General features: G+C 47.1%; 1 protein-coding gene and 1 pseudogene across 2 annotated transcripts in view; both read left to right on the top strand.

Annotated features, from left to right (window-relative positions):
* Positions 1-13,947, top strand: part of Fan1 (FANCD2/FANCI-associated nuclease 1) — a 28,744-nt gene extending 14,797 nt beyond the window's left edge. The window contains exons 9-14 of one of the 2 annotated variants that reach the window (NM_177893.4): positions 4,797-4,961; positions 5,606-5,756; positions 9,194-9,297; positions 9,821-10,015; positions 10,356-10,484; positions 12,437-13,947. In NM_177893.4, the coding sequence (NP_808561.2) occupies positions 4,797-4,961; positions 5,606-5,756; positions 9,194-9,297; positions 9,821-10,015; positions 10,356-10,484; positions 12,437-12,574 (882 nt within the window). In that variant the 3' untranslated portion in view covers positions 12,575-13,947. The remainder of the gene's footprint in view (positions 1-4,796; positions 4,962-5,605; positions 5,757-9,193; positions 9,298-9,820; positions 10,016-10,355; positions 10,485-12,436) is intronic. The other variant, XM_006540958.4, reaches the window with a different exon arrangement.
* Gm17930 (predicted gene, 17930) lies at positions 1,855-2,554 on the top strand (annotated as a pseudogene).
* Positions 13,948-18,470: the final 4,523 nt, after the last annotated feature.

The raw sequence follows: 18,470 nt of genomic DNA, 5'->3' as shown, positions 1-18,470 counted from the left end.
GTGTGTGTATATCTATGTGTGTGTATCTGTGTGTTTTTCTGTATATGGGCATATCTGTATGTCTGTTTTTATGTGTGTAGGTATCTGTGTGTTTATTTGTGTGTGTGTGTGTATATCTGTGTATGAATATCTGTGTGTATTTCTCTGTGCATTTGTGTATCTGTGTGTATCTGTGCATGAATATCTGCATGTGTATCTGTGTGTGTGTGTGTGTTCTGCGCGTGACCGTGCTTATGCAGGTGCCACAGTGTGCATGTGGAGATCAGGAGGACAACCTCAGGTGGTGGGCCTCAGCTTTCACCGTGTTGGAGGCAGGTCTGGTTCACTGCAGCATGGCCCAGGCTAGCTGGTCCTTCTCCTGTTTCCCCTCCTCTTGCTGCAGGAATACTAGGACTACAAAAGAATGGTCGCTGCTGTGCCCTGGTTCTCATGCATTCCGAGGATTCCTCACTCTTGGGCACCAAGTGCTTTACCTACAGAGCTGTCTCCCTGGGCTCCTGCCCATGGAAGCTGACAATGTCTGGCTCTTTTTAACCTTTTTCCAACAATCCTGCTGGCCACCCTCATGGCCCGGTTTCCTGGTTCATTTGCCTTGGTGTTTGCATCAGAGTTCCATCGTTACTCCAGCATGTTGTGACTTCATTTGTTGTCAGCGATGAATGATGGATGAATGATGGATGTGGTGTGGCGTGTACAGTCACCTGTAAATGGATTCTCAGGCTCCCTCCGCCCTTTGGCTGTTGGGAATATTGCTGCTGTGGATGTGGGTATGGAGTAATTCTCAAGTGCCTATTTTCAATTCTTTAGGGATGGATCTAGGAACGTACCTCCTGTGGCAACTTTATGTTTGGCTCTTTAAAAGCTGCCAGACTGAGGGCTATAGAGCTGTCTCATCAGTTAAGAGCACTGACCATTTGTTCTTTCTGAGGTCCTGAGTTCAATTCCCAGCAACCACATGGTGGCTCACAACCATCTGTAATGGGATCTGATGCCCTCTTCTGATGTACGGACATACACGCAGACAGCACTCATATACATAAGTAAATCTTAAAGAAAGGAAAGCTGCCAGTGTTGTTTGCAGTGTTCCCTCCATTTTTATATTCCCGCCAGTAAGCCACTCGGGCTCTGGATTTCCACATCCTGGCCAGCACGAGACAGTTTTTACTTTCTGAGCATCTTCAACTGAGTAGAGAAAGATAAGGAATGGTGTCCTGCTGTAGCCTTTGTATTTTGCTGAACATGGAAGAACCTTAGAAAACAGGACATTAGGTTCCTCTCTCTGCGTAAAGAATCCTGCTGACTCTGTCCCTGCCTGCATCTAGAATCACCGTGTAACTTGCTCTGAAGACCCCCAGCCTCTGTCAATGAGGTCAGGTGTGTGTGGCTTTCCCAGCTTCCCAGCTGTGTCCTGAGAACTTCGGAGCCAGGGCTTCCAGGAAGTCCTCTCTAGCCTGTGGCTTGGCCGTCTCTCGGGCCATGGTCTCTGTGAGGGGGTGGTAAGGATCAGAACCTGGGCACCGACAGCTCTGACAAGCTAGGCTCTGTCAATGTAGGCCGACTGTAGGCGATGAACAGTAAAGAGCGTTCTCCATGCTGTGGACTTGCTGTAGCCACATTGGGAAAGGAACAAATGCAGAGGTCCTGTGACCCCACCCCACCCACATCCTTCTTCAGGGTCAACAGAGGGCAGAGAGCCAAGGCTCTGCTGTGAAGGGCACTCACTGGCTGGAGCTGGCTGTAAGTCCTGCCTCCAGGGCAGAGAGCCAAGGCCAGGCAGCCAGCTCCATCCAGCGAATGCCCCTCAGAGCTCTCTGCTCTCCCCCATTCCACGATCCAGCCGCACCGTCATGGCGCCAGTCAACACAAAGAGCTCACTTTCAATCATGGAGGGGACCATCGAGACCTCAGAAAAGGGACATCAAGAAACAGTTGAACATACTGAGCCAGATGAAATAGACTTAATGAACAAGGCAGCGAGGGAACATGGAGAGCAGAACAGAAATAGAACGAACTTCGCCAACTGTTCTTAAAGAAGAGGTCAGAGCTGATCGTCCAAATCCCAGACCTTTACGGAACATCTGTCAACTCTGCAGGGATGTGCACGGCCTGGAGAAGAGGATGGCGGGGTGTTGCAGTATCTGCAGGCGAGAAGAGACAGAAGCTGAGGGTGCAGTGCAGGGTTTTATCTGCATGAGAATCCTTAACTCTGCAAACAAAATTCTCTCCAGAGAATTTCATCTCAGTGAGAGTAACCATCTGACTTCAGACATCACTGACATCAGGTGGAAACTCAGAAAGGACCCCACAAAACCCAAGTCAAATGCAGTCCCGGCCTGCAGAGAGGCAGCCAGAAGAACCAGGGGTTTTCATCACGCGGTTTCCTGCCCATTCTCTTTGGATAGGAGAAGGTTGTCAGAGGTGATACTCGGCCAGATCTCTTGCAGTGCAACCGCCTCCTGGTTTGCCAATGGAGGAGAAGATGATGATGTAGGAGTTGGGGGAGGGCCTGACCCATTGTGCTGCAGGGGATAAGGATGATGGTGAAGGGGAGGAGAGAGGAACAAGAAAATGCTGAGCACTGATGTGGTCTAACCCTTAAGGTTTTTCCTTCTTCATTTTCTCCAGCCAGGGGGGGTAAAAGTTGTTCCCTATTCTGCTCAATTGCTCTGCTTTGAGGTCTCTTAATACCATAGCTCTCAACCTAGGTAGGAAAACCTAACTTAAGCAAAATACAGTGGAAACAGAATCTCCACTTTCCTACTCTAAATTCATATGAATCCTTTCTTGCCTCAACACAAACCCACATGTGGAACCCACAGCACTGCTGTGCCTGTGGGGAAAACCCTGCTCCTGTGCCTTGCCAGAGTACCACTACTAGGTTTTCCTCCTTTTGTATATAGGGCTCAGAGACTACATTGTGTCTCTGTGTGAATATGAATGGTTACTATTTACCAACATGGATCTGTCTATTTTCTCATTTTAATAAAAAGGGAAAAAACTTAAGTGTATGGAAAGTCAGCTTGGGTAGGGTGGGGTGTTGGGTGTGTTAGGAATTGGGGGGTTTTTTGGTGTTTTTTTTTTTGGGGGGGGGGGTCGAGACAAGGTTTCTCTGTGTAGCCCTGGCTGTTCTGGAACTCACTCTGTAGACCAGGCTGGCCTCGAACTCAGAAATTTGCCTGCCTCTGCCTCCCAAGTGCTGGGATTAAAGGCGTGCGCCACCACGCCCGGCCCCTAGGAGTTTTTTTGACAACCTAGTTTCTCTTGCAGCTTGTATAATTGAGGTGTTTAATAGACAATACACTTTAAGATGACACTAGAAATTCTTTTTTAGACTTATTTTGTATGTGTGGGTGTTTTGCCTGCATGCATGCATGCTCACCATGTGTGTGCCCTTGGAGGTATGAAGAGGGCATTGGGTCTCCTGTACGTGGAGTTAAGGACGGCTGTAAGCCATCATGTGGGTGCTGGGAACTCAGTCTTGCCAGGTCCTCTGCAAGAACAAGTGCTCTTAACTTCTGTCCAACCTGCTAAGGTGACACTTGTAAAATTCTCTCCTAATGATGGCTGGAGCCCTGCCACTCAATGTGAGAGATCGGCAGAGCCTGAATAATTTTATTTGAAGTTAACTTTCTTTATTGTGATTCTTAAAGTTATTGTGTATATGGGTGCTTTGTCTGCATTTATGTCTGTGTACTGCATGCATGAAGGACCTAAGGAGGCCAGAAGAGGGCATCGGATTTCCTGAAATTAGAATTAGGGATAGTTGTGTAGATGCTGGTAACTGAGACTGGGACCTCTGGTAATGCAGCTGGGGCCCTTCTTCAGCCACCTCTCCAGCCCCACTGCTCACTGTAATTTTGTTATTTTATATATTTTTTTCTCACTTTGGGGACAAAGGTGACACTCAGTTTTCTATGTTAAAAGTATACAGATTGCTTTGTTAAGATAAAACTGGGGGCTGGAGAGATGGCTCAGTGGTTAAGAGCACCGACTGCTCTTCTGAAGGTCCTGAGTTCAAATCCCAGCAACCACATGGTCGCTCACAACCGTAATGAGATCTGACCCCCTCTTCTGGTGCATCTGAAGACAGCTAGTATAGTGTACTTAGATAAAATAATAAAAAAATATTTTAAAAAGAAAAAAGATAAAACTGAATGTGTACACAAAGGAAAACAGGCCAAGAGGCCGCAGAGCCACACAGATCTGGCTGGGCACGGTGTCACCCTGCATGGTGGACTAGCCTTGTCTCAGCTCCAACCTCTCCTGCAGGGTGGTCTGACCAGTTGTCAGGGCTGTGTACAATCATGTTCCAGGAGACAAGCCCCTTTTCTGGCTGGCCCCAGGGCCTCAGCCTTTTCTTCCAACCTGAGACCTGGGGAGATGTTAGTTTGAGGAAGAGAAGGGCCCAAATGTCTCATTACAGTGGGCGTGGTGGCACACACCTTTAATCCCAGTACTAGGGAGGCATAGGCAGGTGGTTCTCTGTGAGTACAAGGCCAGTCTGAACTACAGATCAAGTTCTGGGATTACACAGAGAACCCTGTCTCAAAAATAAACAAAACAAAATCAAACAAAGTCTTCCCTCTTGCCAGGTGGCTCTCCTCTGGCCACATGAATGATGGCTGGTCATGGTTAGACATGGAAAAGAGACCTAAGGAAATAGCCTGCCTTTCTCCAGGCACTGTTTACCCATTTGTGAAAATAGAATAATTAGTCTTGAGGTTTCTTGTCAAAGTAAATTGACAGCTGCTGCTTGGGACTTTGGGGATGTTGACATGTGACTTGTTAATTGCTAGGCAATTAGGTGCATCAGGGAAGGCCTGGCAGACCCACACGTGAGGACAGGACACCGACTTTCTCTTTATCAGCGAGCCGTGCGCCTGCGAGAGTCTCCGAGCTGCAGGAAGTACAAGCACCTCTTCAGCCGGCTGCCCGAGGTTGCCGTGGGAGACGTCAAGCATGTAGGTGCCCTTCGGGTGCTTTTGTGTTTGTTGTTGGTTAAACCCAGGCCTCGTCCAGTTCTCCTTGCTGTGCCCTTGATTTAAACGTATTTACTTAGATTCCTCTGTGTGCCTCCTCCACCCCTGAATCCTTTTAGTATGTAACTCCATCTTGGACTCAGAATGGTCTGATTCTCATTTGGGATAGCGGTGTCACCGTTGTGTCCATTTCATTTTAACGCCCTCTTCTCTGCTATGTCTGGGCTACCCTGTATGGCCACACCAGAGCTGGGTGACAGAGCTTCTGAGTAAGATCGTGAACATCCACTGCTTTTGCCTGCTTCTCTGGGGGGCCTCTTAGATGCTCTGCAGAAGCTGGGACAGTCACATCCTTCAGAGTGTGCCAGTGTGGCTCACATACCATTCACTCCTGCTCTGCAGTAGCCAGGTCTATCCCCAGGATGCTGCACGCAAGTCTCCAGGGGCTAATCAGATGGTTTGTTTTTGAGGGAGTCTCACTATGTAGCCTTAACTGGCCTGGAACTTACTATATAGACAGGCTGACCTCAAACTCAAAGAAATCCACCTGCCTCAGCCTCCTGAGTGCTAGGACTGAAGGTATGCGCCACCATGCTCGACTTTGATGCTTTTTGCTACCATTCTAGGTGACCATCACGGGCAGGCTGTGCCCACAGCATGGCATGGGCAAGTCTGTGTTTGTCATGGAGAGTGGAGACGGCGCCAACCCCACCACAGTCCTGTGTTCTGTGGAGGAGCTGGCCCTGGGTTATTACAGGCAGAGTGGCTTTGACCAAGGTAAGCTGAGCAGTGCTTCCTGCATCCTAGCCGGTCAGTCGGGGAAGAGTGTTGCAGGATGGCTCATCAGTAATGGTGATGCTCTCCTCTCTGACCTCAGTAGCAGCCACAGCTGACTAGAGGTGTGTGAAAAAGAACTGGGTTGGTTGTCAGGGTGTTTGTCTCTTGGTGTTTGGCCGTTATTGTTGTGCAACTGTGCCGGCTGTGTGGATGGTGCTCTGTGATAGGGTGATCGCTGTAAGGAGACTGCCTTTGCTACCAGAGGCTGGCATTGGGGAGAGATGTGAAGGAGGACAGAGAGTTGTCCTGTAAAAGGCTGCCTGGTAATGAAGCTGTCCTTGAGGGCCAGGATGGATGCATCTGAGGGGCATAGATATCTCAGTGGGCACATGGTAAGTTCATAGGTGTGAGGAGCTTGAGAGGAAATCTGCTAGCTTCCAAGAACACAAGTGTCGGAGCTGAGAGCCTGGTGGTCTGTTGCCGGTGGAGAGGAGGGTGCTGAAGGGCCTGCTGGTTTGCCCATTGAGTGTGAATGTCCACTGAGAAACTGCTGTAGCGAGCTGACCAATGCAGAGTCGTGAGATTGCCTACATGCTACTGGCTTCAACAACAGCTGCACAGCCACCACACGGCTTCGACCCTGAGTCCTTTTGCCACGGTGCCCCTCACATCACTTGTCCTCCTGCCATGCTGCCCTTAGGGCTCTGGGGTGCTTCATTACATGATACACACTCAGACCCTCAGCACACCTCCGCATTCCTGACTTGGTTGTTCCTGGGCCTTCTGTGCCAGGCAGGCAAGCTCTTCTTAGAATTCGCTGGCCTGTGTATAGGCGGCTCTTGCAGGGGCCATTGGCCACAGGATGCCTCCTGGGAGTGGGATAGCGAGGCCACAGTGTCGTGGTCCGATGTGCGTGGGCAGAGCTGAGTGTTGGTACAGTCACGCAGAGTGACAGCAGCTCTGGCTTCCCTCGTCAGTGTGAGAGACCTGCTGCATTACAGGCGTGAAGAGGCTTTTGGTTTTAAATAGTGCATTTCTAATGTCAGTTGGCAATTCCTTGAGTTTGTACGTTTCCCGCTACCTGTTTCTCTCCCCGTTTTAGCCTTTCTTCAGAGTTTGTCTCAGAGAGTAGACTTACTGCAAGTAATGCTTTAGAAGTGGAAGCTTGAGCACACGCCCTCTAATTGGAAAAATCAAATGTCCACCCCAGGCCCCTTTGTAAAACGTAGTAATCAGGAAAACATAAGTCAACCCTGGAGGAACGAAATAGAGCGGAAGCTCCCTGTCGGCACCAGAGACAAGGAACGCAGTGGGGTAGGCTGTCAGGGTGGTCTCCCTGGGTAGCCAGCTGGCCAGGAACTCACTCTGTAGCTCAGGCTGACCTCCAACACACAGAGATCCACCTGCCTCTGTTTCCTGAGTGATGGGATTAAAGGCACGTGCCGCCACGCCTGGCTTACTTTATATTTTTAAGGACTGCTTTGTGGTGGACAATACTCATCCTAGTGTTGTGAGATGGTGGCGGTGGCCGAGAGTATGTGCTAGCCACACCCACTCAGCATCTCACATCCTCCTCTTCCCTCTTGCCTCTCCCCCTGGATCTAACCAGCCAGCCCGAGATGTCCACTCATTGTGCTTGCTGAGGAGTTCTCATGGGGACAGCCAAATCCTGTCCTTGTGCAGCGAGCCTGAAAAGCTTAGAGATGTAGGAGGATGGAAATTCCAGGCCCTAGGTGATGTCACAGACATGTCAACTGTCCCAGCTCCTGGCCAGAGGAATTCAGCACAGGAAAATATTTCCAGTTTATCCAGGAGCTTGAAAAACAGCAGGGAATTCTTTTTCCAGAACATAAGATATCTCCACATAAGATGTTTTAAATTTATATTACATTCTAATATATTGGAAAATTGATATGACTTGCTGCTGGGTTCTATTGTAGAGGGATTTATGTAGAGGAAATTTCAAACCCTCCAGGGGAAGCTGTTTCTGAATAGATCAGGAGGATTATTCCAAAAAAATGACTTCAGTCAGAATTCAGAGCATAACAGCGGTCAGGAATGAGTCTGACCTCCGTGTCAGTGATGGAGCGTTATTCACACAGGGATGGAAACCTGGAAGTTAGGTCCAGCTAGCTTTCTTCCCGGCAGGCCAGAGCCTGGTACCTTGATGTGAATGCTCTTGGTAGCTGGAGGGCTTGTTTCAGCCAGGCTGAGCAAGCCCTGTTCACTGCATCCTTTTGTACCATGGAAACAGGCCACAGGGAAGGGAGCCAGAACTAGGAGGGAACAAACAAGGCCCTGCACAGCTCTGGAGTTCAGGATAGAACACAGCCACAGGCTACAGCCACAGCCTCCCGGTTGGCAGGAGGACCAGTGTGCCAGCATTTGACTCCCACGTTGCTTTCTCCCCTGTGCTCCCTGGGAGCTTTGCTGCCAGTGTGAGCATGATAGGAAGGCGGAAAGATGACCACATAGCTGTCTTCCTTTGCTGGGCTGTTTGTGGCTGTGCAGAGACACCCAGCTTAGAGAGAGGAGCTTGATAAAGCAGCACTCGGGGACACAGGTCTGAAGTTTATACCAGGACCTTCCTCTCTCCACACCGTGCTGCTGCCTTGCAGTGGCCTAGGACCCAGCTGTTCAATGAGGATGTCTCCTGGTGATTGTGTCTTCAGCACGAGGAGGCACCAGAACTAGGTGGTCTTTACAGATGACGGTTTCCGTAGAAGCCTTGCATATCAGCAACACCGTAGTAACCTCATCAGGCCAAATTGGCTTTATGAATGGTGAGCCCTGTGAATGGAAAGAGTGTTGGGTAAACCTGAGGCTGCGGGGCTCTCTCAAATGCCTGGCCTTTTGTCATTCCCTCTTCGGGAATCATTTCTTGTAGGTTGCCAGAGGCCTGTGCCAGAGCCTGCTTATTGAGAACCACTGCTCTGTGACCTTCCAATGCCCATTTGAAGTTTTCTCCTTAAATAAAGCTTCTATGTGCAAAGAATATAGTGTGAAGAGCAAGCTGGAAGTAGCATGTCTTTCAGACATTCTAATATCTCAGTTCTTTCCCTGAAAGAGAAAAATTTACATTAGGTCATCATGATATTCTTTTTTATTATTACTATTAGATATTTTCTTTATTTACATTTCAAATGTTATCCCCACTCCTGGTTTCCCCTCTGAAAACCCCCTATCTTCTCCCCTCTCCCCCTGCTCAACAACCCACCCACTCCCACTTCCTGGCCCTGGCATTCCCCTACCCTGGGGCATAGAGCCTTCACAGGACCAAGGGCCTCTCCTCCCATTGATGACCGACTAGGCCATCCTCTGCTGCTTATGCGGCTGGAGCCGTGAGTCCCTCCATGTGTACTCTTTGGTTGGCATCACAATTTTCTTAAACAACCAGATAAAGCAGGTGTTTTTCTCCTCCTGTGGCGCTGCTGTAGGGATTCATGGAGAAGGGTCCACCTTCAGCACCCTGTGTGGCCTCCTGCTGTGGGATATCATCTTCATGGATGGAATACCAGACGTCTTCAGAAATGCCTACCAGGTAACTCCTAACACCATCGTGCCAGGGCCTCTCCTCTGTATGCCTGTGCCTCACGCCTTCCTCTGCACCAGGGTCTCAAGCCAGCAGCAGCCTGGCATTTGGTCATCTTTGGGCTTTACCCTCAGTAGTACTAATTGCATTGGAAAAAAAACCTTTTGTTTTTAAACAGGAACTAGTAGATCTTAACCCCAAGCCTAGTTTCCCTTCAGTATTACATTTGACTCAAGCACCGAGAACCCTGAGCTGGGCACCTGGCCTCATGCCAGCATCCAACCAAGCGCTCTCACACACAGTCCCACCAGCACCGGATGGAGCTCAACCAATTCCACTCAGGGCAAAAACAATCACTAAAAACCCAGGCTAAGATTCCTTGAGTCTGATAATTTTAACTCATCTCTTCTGAGGGGGAAAAAAATGTGTCAGCCAATTGGCCAGCTTCCAGATCTCCTGGAACTCCAGCATCCCCTGTTTTTAAGCGCCCTCCCCAGGCATGTTAGGAAAGTTCCCTTTCTCTTCCACACAGGCATCCCCACTGGATTTGCTCACGGACAGCTTCTTCGCAAGCAGGGAGCAGGCCCTGGAAGCCAGGCTGCAGCTGATCCACAGCGCCCCTGCTGAGAGCCTGCGGGCCTGGGTGGGCGAAGCATGGCAGGCCCAGCAAGGCAGAGTGGCCTCTCTGGTCAGCTGGGACCGCTTCACCTCCCTACAGCAAGCTCAGGTACTACTTTCCCGCGATGTGGTCAGTCATCCCTTCACAGTGCTGGCTGCACTCTGGCAATTGTAGAAGGTCTCATCACTCCTGAGTGCTGAGTCACACTCCCTCTTCGTCAGATGTGCCACAGGATGCCCGCACCAGGCAGAGGTTGGTAACTGACCACGGAGAGCTTGCCTATGGGCTTCTGCTAGCCTCTCTGGAGCCTGGTCGGCAGCAGAGCTACTTCTGGGGTTCCTGGGGCCCGTGTTTGTTGAATTGTACTGGTGTCCTCTGATGGCCGCTCAAGCCCATCTTGGTGTTTCTGTCCTCAAGGTGGCTAACTCTGCTCTTGTATCGTGCTTAGGATCTTGTCTCCTGCCTCGGGGGTCCTGTCCTCAGTGGTGTGTGCAGGCGCCTGGCTGCTGACTTTCGGCACTGCCGAGGGGGCCTCCCAGACTTGGTGGTGTGGAATTCTCAGAGCCACCATTGCAAGGTCAGTAGAGAACACCATTTGTAATTTCAGCAGCAGCTATGTCACAGTTCACGTGCTGGACATTTTCTTCTGACTGTTGGAAGGATCAAATTCCTTGATAGCCACCAGGCTGAGGAGCTGGGGTGCAAGCAAGACAGGCAGTCTCATGTCAGCCCATCATGGAGGTGATAGTCGACCAGTACAACATTCTGTTACTAGAACAAGCCACTAGCTGCGAGGCACACTTGCCCCTCCTTCCTTCCCTTCTCTCCCCTTTTTCTGACTCAGATTTCATCCTAGTCTGATTTATCTTTTTATTACCATAGTATCTTTTGATGACCAGAGTTTTAAATTTTGATTAAATTCAGTGTTCTTTAGTGGATCATACCTTTGGTGTGAGATATCTGATCTGAAACCACGAAGAGGTTTTCTTATGTTTTGTTCTAAAAGTCCTGTGTTTACATTTTATATATTTTGTGATCTGTTTAGGTCTTTCTTCTGTCTGCCCGGGATGTGGGTTTTTTGTTTTGTTGGGGAGTAGCTGACTGTTGGTGCCATTGGTGCTGCCTCTGCTGAGAATATTTTTGTTCCTCATGCAGTAGAACTCCAGAGTTACTGAGTGAAGAACTGAATTTATATATTCTTTGGCCTGGGCTTCTGTTTCTCCCTTAATGTTTAGCTATAAAAGTTACCTAACTTCCTGGCTTCTTTATTGCTGAAATGTTTGCCCTGTAGGTTTGGGCATAAGATCTCCATGAATGCCAAGTTTCCCACACTGGCTTTTTTTCTGGTATCAGACAGAATCTAACACTGTGACCTTGAAAGAACAGCCTCCTCCTTGCCAAGGTCCACTTACTCTCATTTATGTAAGCTTCCAGGTCAGAGGTGAGCTGCCTCTGGCTGGTGAGCCTGACTAAGCGGTCCCCCATGGTACCCAGAATAAGATCTGAAAAGCAAGCACTTTACTGACTGAAGCATTTCTCCAAGCCAAGAAGCATATAATTGAGTCTTATGTGTGTTGGGGGGAGGGGTGCTCACATGTATGTATGTGGGTACATATGTGTTCGGGTGAGTATGCCTATGGAGGCTTGAGTTTGACACTGGGTTTCTTCCTTGATGCCTTTCCAGCATATATGTCAAGGCAGGGTCTGTTAAGAGAACCACATGCTCAGCAGTTTAGCTTGTCTAGCTAGTTAGGCAGCTTGCTCTGGGAACCCCATCCTCACTTCCTGCATGTTAGCATTACAGGATGATTGTGACCCCTTGTGGTCCTGGGTTCTTGAAGAAAGCAGGCTGAGCAAGCCATGAGAGCAGTCTGTAAGCAGCGCCCCTCCATGGCCTCTGCATCAGTTTCTATGTCCAGGTTCCCACCTTGGGTTTCTGCTCGGTAGGTAAACACGGTTGCCACCAAGCCTAACAACCTGAGTTAAGTTGCCAGACTGCAAGTTGTCCTCTGATAACTCCCTAGTGTTTTAAAAACATCAAAAAGGGAACAGTTTGGTCTTATGATGATGAGAAGGTGCACAGGAAGATCTCTGAGGTGAGATTAGCAGAGCCTTGAGTCCTAAGAAACAATGCATGTGGGAGCCGGAGAGAAGTGTCCTCAGCAAATGCATATGTGGTCCTGGGTGGGGATAGGACTGGAGGGAATGAAGCCTTGGGACTGACTGGCAGGGACCAGGTCTTTCTTTCTATATTGTAATGTTAAGTTTAGGTTCGGATGCAAGCATAACAAATGGGGGTTAAAGTAGGAAAGAGCAACCCAGTGTGCACCTTCAAACCACCTCAGTTCTTACTCAAGTACTATCTAGTTCCCAACAGGATAATTTCCTAAGGCATGTCTTAGATGCATATCTATTTGTTGTAAATGTGTACAGTGACTCATCTAGATAGGCAGCAGTTTAAGTTAAGTTTAAACTCATTGGGCCCTTTCTGTATCAGTAAGATGATGAGTCTGGAAACTTCTCTTGCAGCTGGTGGAGGTGAAAGGCCCCAGTGATCGACTTTCATGTAAGCAGATGATCTGGCTGTACGAACTCCAAAAGCTGGGGGCTGATGTAGAAGTGTGCCATGTGGTTGCAGTTGGTGCTAAGAGCAAAGGTCTTGGCTGAAAGATGTCACACTAGGGACATCTGGCCATCTACTGGGACAAGATCTTCAAGTGGATAAAAGTTGTCACACTGGGGACATCTGGCCATCCACTGGGACAAGATCTTCAGATGGATAAAAGTTGTCACACTGGGGACATCTGGCCATCCACTGGGACAAGATCTTCAGATGGATAAAAGTTGTCACACTGGGGACATCTGGCCATCCACTGGGACAAGATCTTCAGATGGATAAAAGTTGTCACACTGGGGACATCTGGCCATCCACTGGGACAAGATTGTCAACAGGATAAAGCTGTTTGCATGGGCTCCACTTGGACTTGTCCTGACACCTGAGATTGGAATGACTCATCCTTGTACAGTTTCTGTGTGTCGCAAAACTTGGTCTCTGCTGGAGAACACTGGATCCCCTGTGGGTGGGTGGGTGGGCTGTTGAAAATATAGACGTCTGCGTGGATGCCGTAGGAGCTGAAGGCTTCCATGTTGTTAAGCTTTTAAAAAAAACTGCCAGAGGGAAAATGAGCGTGATGAATTTAGTTGACACTTTAGGTTTTAATACACAATGTCTCTCTACTAAATGCACTGGCAATGGTGATCCCTGAATTTGGGGTTGTCTTATGGTTATCCAAGAAGGGAAGAACCCGTAGGAATTTTGATTTCCATAGGGGGAAAGTAAAAACAACCAAAACAAATTCTTTCATTTAAAGGGAGGAAGGATCACAATACGTATCAAGCTTCAAGCTTTTGGATTATGTGTGATTAAAAATGTGTGCCAAGATATTAGAAAACAGTACCTTCCTGAGGTATCCTAACTTTGCCAGAAGTTGGTCTGGAACCTCACTCAGCTCTCACAGTTGACTGTGAGATGGTTTACCTCATCAAAGAAAACTGAATTAGCCCATTCCTGAAAGTGAAGTCGACTCTCTGCTGGCCACGCCTCCTCCTGCTCACCTCGCTGAGCCCAGCCCCAGCACGGACAGTGAGACCTGTGCTCTGCTGCCCATTTGCCAAGGAGCTGCTTACCAGGTCGACTCATGTGTTCATGAACTGACTGGCTACTGTATGCCAGGTATAGGAGTTTAAAAGCCAGGAAGGTAATATATGATTTTTGTCTCCTGTGGTCACAAAGAAGCTTTGGGGGAGGAGGAATCTATGAAAATAACCAAGTACAATACAATACAATACAATACAATACAATACATGGTAACAGTTACTAGAGGAAGGAAAAGGGGTGGGGGACTTTATTTAGAGGATAAAAATGTTTGTGCTAGTCAAAGTAAATTATGTTGCTGGGAATGGTGGCTCACACCTGTAATCCCAGCACTTGGGAGGCTGAGACAGGAGGATTACCTTGAGTTTAAGGTCAGACCAGGCTACAAAGTGAGAGAGAGAGAGAGAGAGAGAGAGAGAGAGAGAGAGAGAGAGAGAGAGAGAGAGAGAGAGAGAGAGAGAGAGAGAGAGAGAGAGGAAGAAGAAGAAGGAAGAAGAAGAAGAAGAAAGAAAGAAAGACAGAAAGAAAGACAGAAAGAAAGACAGAAAGAAAGACAGAAAAGAAAGAAAGGGGAGAGGGAGAGAAAAAGGAAGGAAGGAAGGAAGGAAGGAAGGAAGGAAGGAAGGAAGGAAGGAAGGAAGGAAGGAAGCAGCAGCTCATTGTGAGTGCTCTTCTCACTCTGTGCTGTGGATCAAGCAGATTGATAAGCAAAGAGGTGTGAAGTCTTAGGGAAGCATGGGTGCTGGTTCCCAAGCCAGACCCTAGTAAAGCCTAAGACCCACACAGTAGGAAAGAACAGACTCTGTATGTACCTCACCCATGTGCCATGGTATACACAGGCTCATATACACACAATAAATAAAAATGTGTTTAAGACGTTAACAACGCTCAGTGGGCTTTGTTTGAATTTGTGCGATAGCTGGAGGTGGGCATTACAATAATTCTATTGGCAGGTCTGATGGAAATAGCCAGGATATTAAGCCAGGCACTCTGACCCCAAAAACTGATCTTAATGGGGGTGGGGGTGAAACAAATTATTTCAAGTGGAGAAGGATCCAGAGTATTTCAGTTGAAGTGTCAGAAATACTCTTTTTAAGAGTATTAAATGTAGATTCAAAACAAAACAAAACTGATACTGACTGGTTTTTCTGATCCCTTACATTAAAAAACAAACCAAACCAAATTGCAGCCATCTCAGATGTTCATCTTTCCTCCATGCAGAAAGGAGGAAACTTTCTATGCATGAAAACTAACCTGGGACTTACTGAAATAGATGTGGCCTAAGAAGGAGGCCATCACAGATAGATGAGGAAGTCAGAAGCCACCTGAGTCCAGTGGACTGCAGAAAGAACTTCAAGAGGGCTCAGGCAGCATGACAAAACCAGCTGTCTGTCCCGCTGGCAGCTGTTTTTGTCATGACAGGACAGATTTGGAGCAGAGCTTTATGTAGCCCATGCTGGCCTTGAACTCTTCTACCTTCACCTACCAAGTGCTGGGGTCTCAGGACGTTGCCACCACACCGGCTAGCTTATGAAGCACTCTCAGCCGTTTGAGTTTCCTCTTTTGAGAGCCATTGCAATGTGTCTCATTGTTGATTTGGGTTATCTGTTTTCATGACACCTAGTTCCGAGTTCTTTATATTTGGTCCTTAGTCCTCTATTGGATGTGAAGCTGGTCAGGCACCTTCTCCCTTTCTCTAGGCTGCCACTTTGAATGACAGTGCCCTTTGTCATGCAGCAGCCTCGCAGTTTCATCAAGTCCCATTATATATATATAATTTGTTTGGTTGATTATTTATTTTGGTAAGCTGATGAATTTTGGGGGGTTATTAACAGAAATGTGGCTGATAGAACAAAGATAACTCACAAAAGCAGCTATACCACCCCAAAAGCCCACCTCCAACACAGGCAGCAACTCCTGAGAGCCAGAACCCAGAGCTCTGCACAGCTTTCGGGCAGGCAGCTCTCCACAGAGTCCTCCGCCAGCTGCCGCTTACCTCATCTTAAAATGCCGCAGAATGGACTCTGAGAATCTTTTCAGTTTTCACTTTCCCAGACATGGGACATTTTGTCAATTTCCTAAGTCCCATCAACCTCTTCGCCTATTTAAAGAGCAGAGTTCAATAGAAGTTATTACTTACTATTAAGGCACCTATCTATTCATCTTATGTTGATACATTCAAGGTTTTCTCTGGCTTATTATGCATCCATGTTAAATGCACTCATGATGAAATTTTAGTATTCTTTTTTAGTATTTTTTGAGATTATCTCCAGTATAAGTTTCTAGAATGTCTCTTATCGTAATATTCCCAAATAATTAATAATATCAAAACAAATAATTCTGTAGCTCCTACTGAGTTCCAGCCATGGTTCTAACTACTTCACACATATTGTAGTGTGGGAACTATTTGGATGTGCACTACTTTGCTGCACGTCTGAGGGTTGCGTCCAGGGCTTCACGCATCCCTGCATGATAAGGTTCTCTTCCTACCCACACATCACAGTATGAGAAGCTCAAGAGAGGTTAAGTAATGTTCCCAGAGTACAACAGTAGCAAGTCCAGAATTCTAAGCTAGGCATTGTGGCTTTCGATGCAATGATATGCAGATGCACAGTAATGAAACTTCAGTGTGAAGAGAAAAATTTAATTTTTTTTGTTTGTTTTTATTTTTGTTTTTTGAGACAGGGTTGCTCTCTTCAGACAAACCAGAGGAGGGCATCTAATCTCATTGCAGGTGGTTGTGAGCCACCATGTGGTTGCTGGGATTTGAACTCTGGACCTTTGGAAGAGCAGTCGGGTGCTCTTACCCACTGAGCCATCTCACCAGCCCGAGAAAAATTTAAAAGTGAGAAAAAAATTGAATATTTCTAGTATATTTTATTTAACATAATGGGATATTATTTTGATTTAAAAATAAGGCAGTATTATCATTTATAGCAACATGGATAAACCTGAAGGACATTGTGTTAAATTATATATATATATATATATATGAAATGAAATATATGAGGTCCTATTTATTAATTGCTGATTTTAGTGACTGTGCTAACAGTGTTCTGTTCAGAAAGTCTTTTCCTATGCCAAGGAGTTCAAGGCTATTCCCAAAATTTTCCATGCTGTATGCAAAAGAATGCAGATAGGTCCATACTTATCACCCTGAACAAAACTCAACTCCAAGTGGATCAAAGACCTCAACATAAAGGCAGATATGCTGAATCTGATTGAAGAAAAATTATTCAGCGTTTCTTCTATTTCTATTATGGGAATAATTTGAGGAATATTGGTGTTAACTTTTTTTATTTTTTAGTTGGGAGACTTTTAATAACTGCTTCTATTTCACTAGGGGTTATAGGTCTATCTAAATTGTTTAACCAGTTTTTATTTAACTTTGGTAAAGTGATACCTACTGAGAAAGTTATTCATGTCTCTTAAGTTTTCCAGTTTGTTGGATTGCAGTCTTTTAAAGTTTGACCGTATGATTCTCTGGATTTCCTTGGTGTCTGATGTCATATCCCTTTTCATCGCTGACTTTGTTAATTTGGATGTTCTCTCTTGACCTTTTAGTTAGTTTGGGTAAGCGTTTGTCTATCTTGGGATTTTTCTCAAAGAACCAACTCTGTTTCAGTGATTCTTTGTATTCTGTTTCTGTGTCATTCATTTGAGCCCTGAGTTTGATTATTCCTTGACTTCCACTCCTCTTGGTGCAATTTCTTTGTTCAGGAGTGAACTTGCTCTTAGAGCTGACTCCACTGTGCTCCGTAAGTTTGGGTATATGTATTCCTTTTCATTTGAGCTATCCCTCAGCTTGGGCTTCCTCTGTTGATTCTGCTTCCACATTTAGGTCTTGAACGGCTTGGCGCATTTCCTGCCAATTGTTTGTTCATAAAGGTTATTTTAAGGCCTTTGTCTTGCTCTTCTGCTGTCTTAAAATTCTCAGAGCCTACTGTTTGGTAGGGTTTCTGGGCCCCGGTAGAGACATACTATCCTGGCTATTAATGTGGTTTTATGCTGATGTGGAGGAGTTTGAGATGACCGTAATTCTACTCGCTGACATTTGGTCTTATCTTCATTGGGTGGGTGTTTTGTTCCTTGGTTTCTGTTGCCCTTTATGGCTCTTAAGATGGTGTGGTGAGTGCTGCCTACAGGGGAATTCTGGGATACTGCTAGGTGTGACCACTGGGGGTTCTGGATAAAATATGATTCTAAGTATTGGGAGCTGCCACTTAGCATTCGAAAGGGAATGAGGTAGAGGGGTAAGTGGGGTTCACATGAAGGAAGAAAACAGGGTATTCTACCAAATTTTGCTTAGTGCCCTGGAAATAGGGGCAGAGATGGAGGCGAAGCCATAAGAGGTAGTTTGCTAGAGACCTGGGGATGAGAGGAGGGGATGGGACTTGGAGAGGAGGGAGAATGAAGATCTGAAGCTCACTTACCTGCCTCACTGGCCTACTGGCTTCTGTAGCAGGCTTGGCGGCAGGATCCCAGGAATGCCCGCTGGAGTTGGTGGTTAGGGTAACAGGATGCGTGGGGAGGAAGGCTGGAAAAGAACTATGTGATCCACTGGAGATGGGAGCAGGAAAGAGTAAGAGGTCACAGTAGGTGGTTAGCTACACAGTTAGGGATGAGGCAGGGGTATGCAGGCGCTTGTTTGGGATGGGATAATGGGATGAGGAGGGGAAAGGGTGGAAGAGAAGGTCTAGATGAGCTAGTGGAGATGGGGCAGAAGGGAAGAACAGTCTGTAGCAGGTGGTCTGTGCCTGAGCTGGGGGTGAGACTGGGGGATTGGATTTGGAGAACAGGGAGAAGTGAAGGTCTGCAGTTAGGCTACCTGCTTCCCTGGGCCACAGTGGCCTTTGAGAAACTCCTTGTTAATAACACATTATTACTAAATAAAACTATGCCAGTAAC

The sequence above is a fragment of the Mus musculus genome, chromosome 7 (genome assembly GCF_000001635.26).
Source record: "Mus musculus strain C57BL/6J chromosome 7, GRCm38.p6 C57BL/6J".
Taxonomy (NCBI): Eukaryota; Metazoa; Chordata; class Mammalia; order Rodentia; family Muridae; genus Mus; species Mus musculus.
The sequence above is the reverse complement of the archived record's forward strand: the minus strand, read 5'-3'. Positions and strand labels throughout refer to the sequence as shown.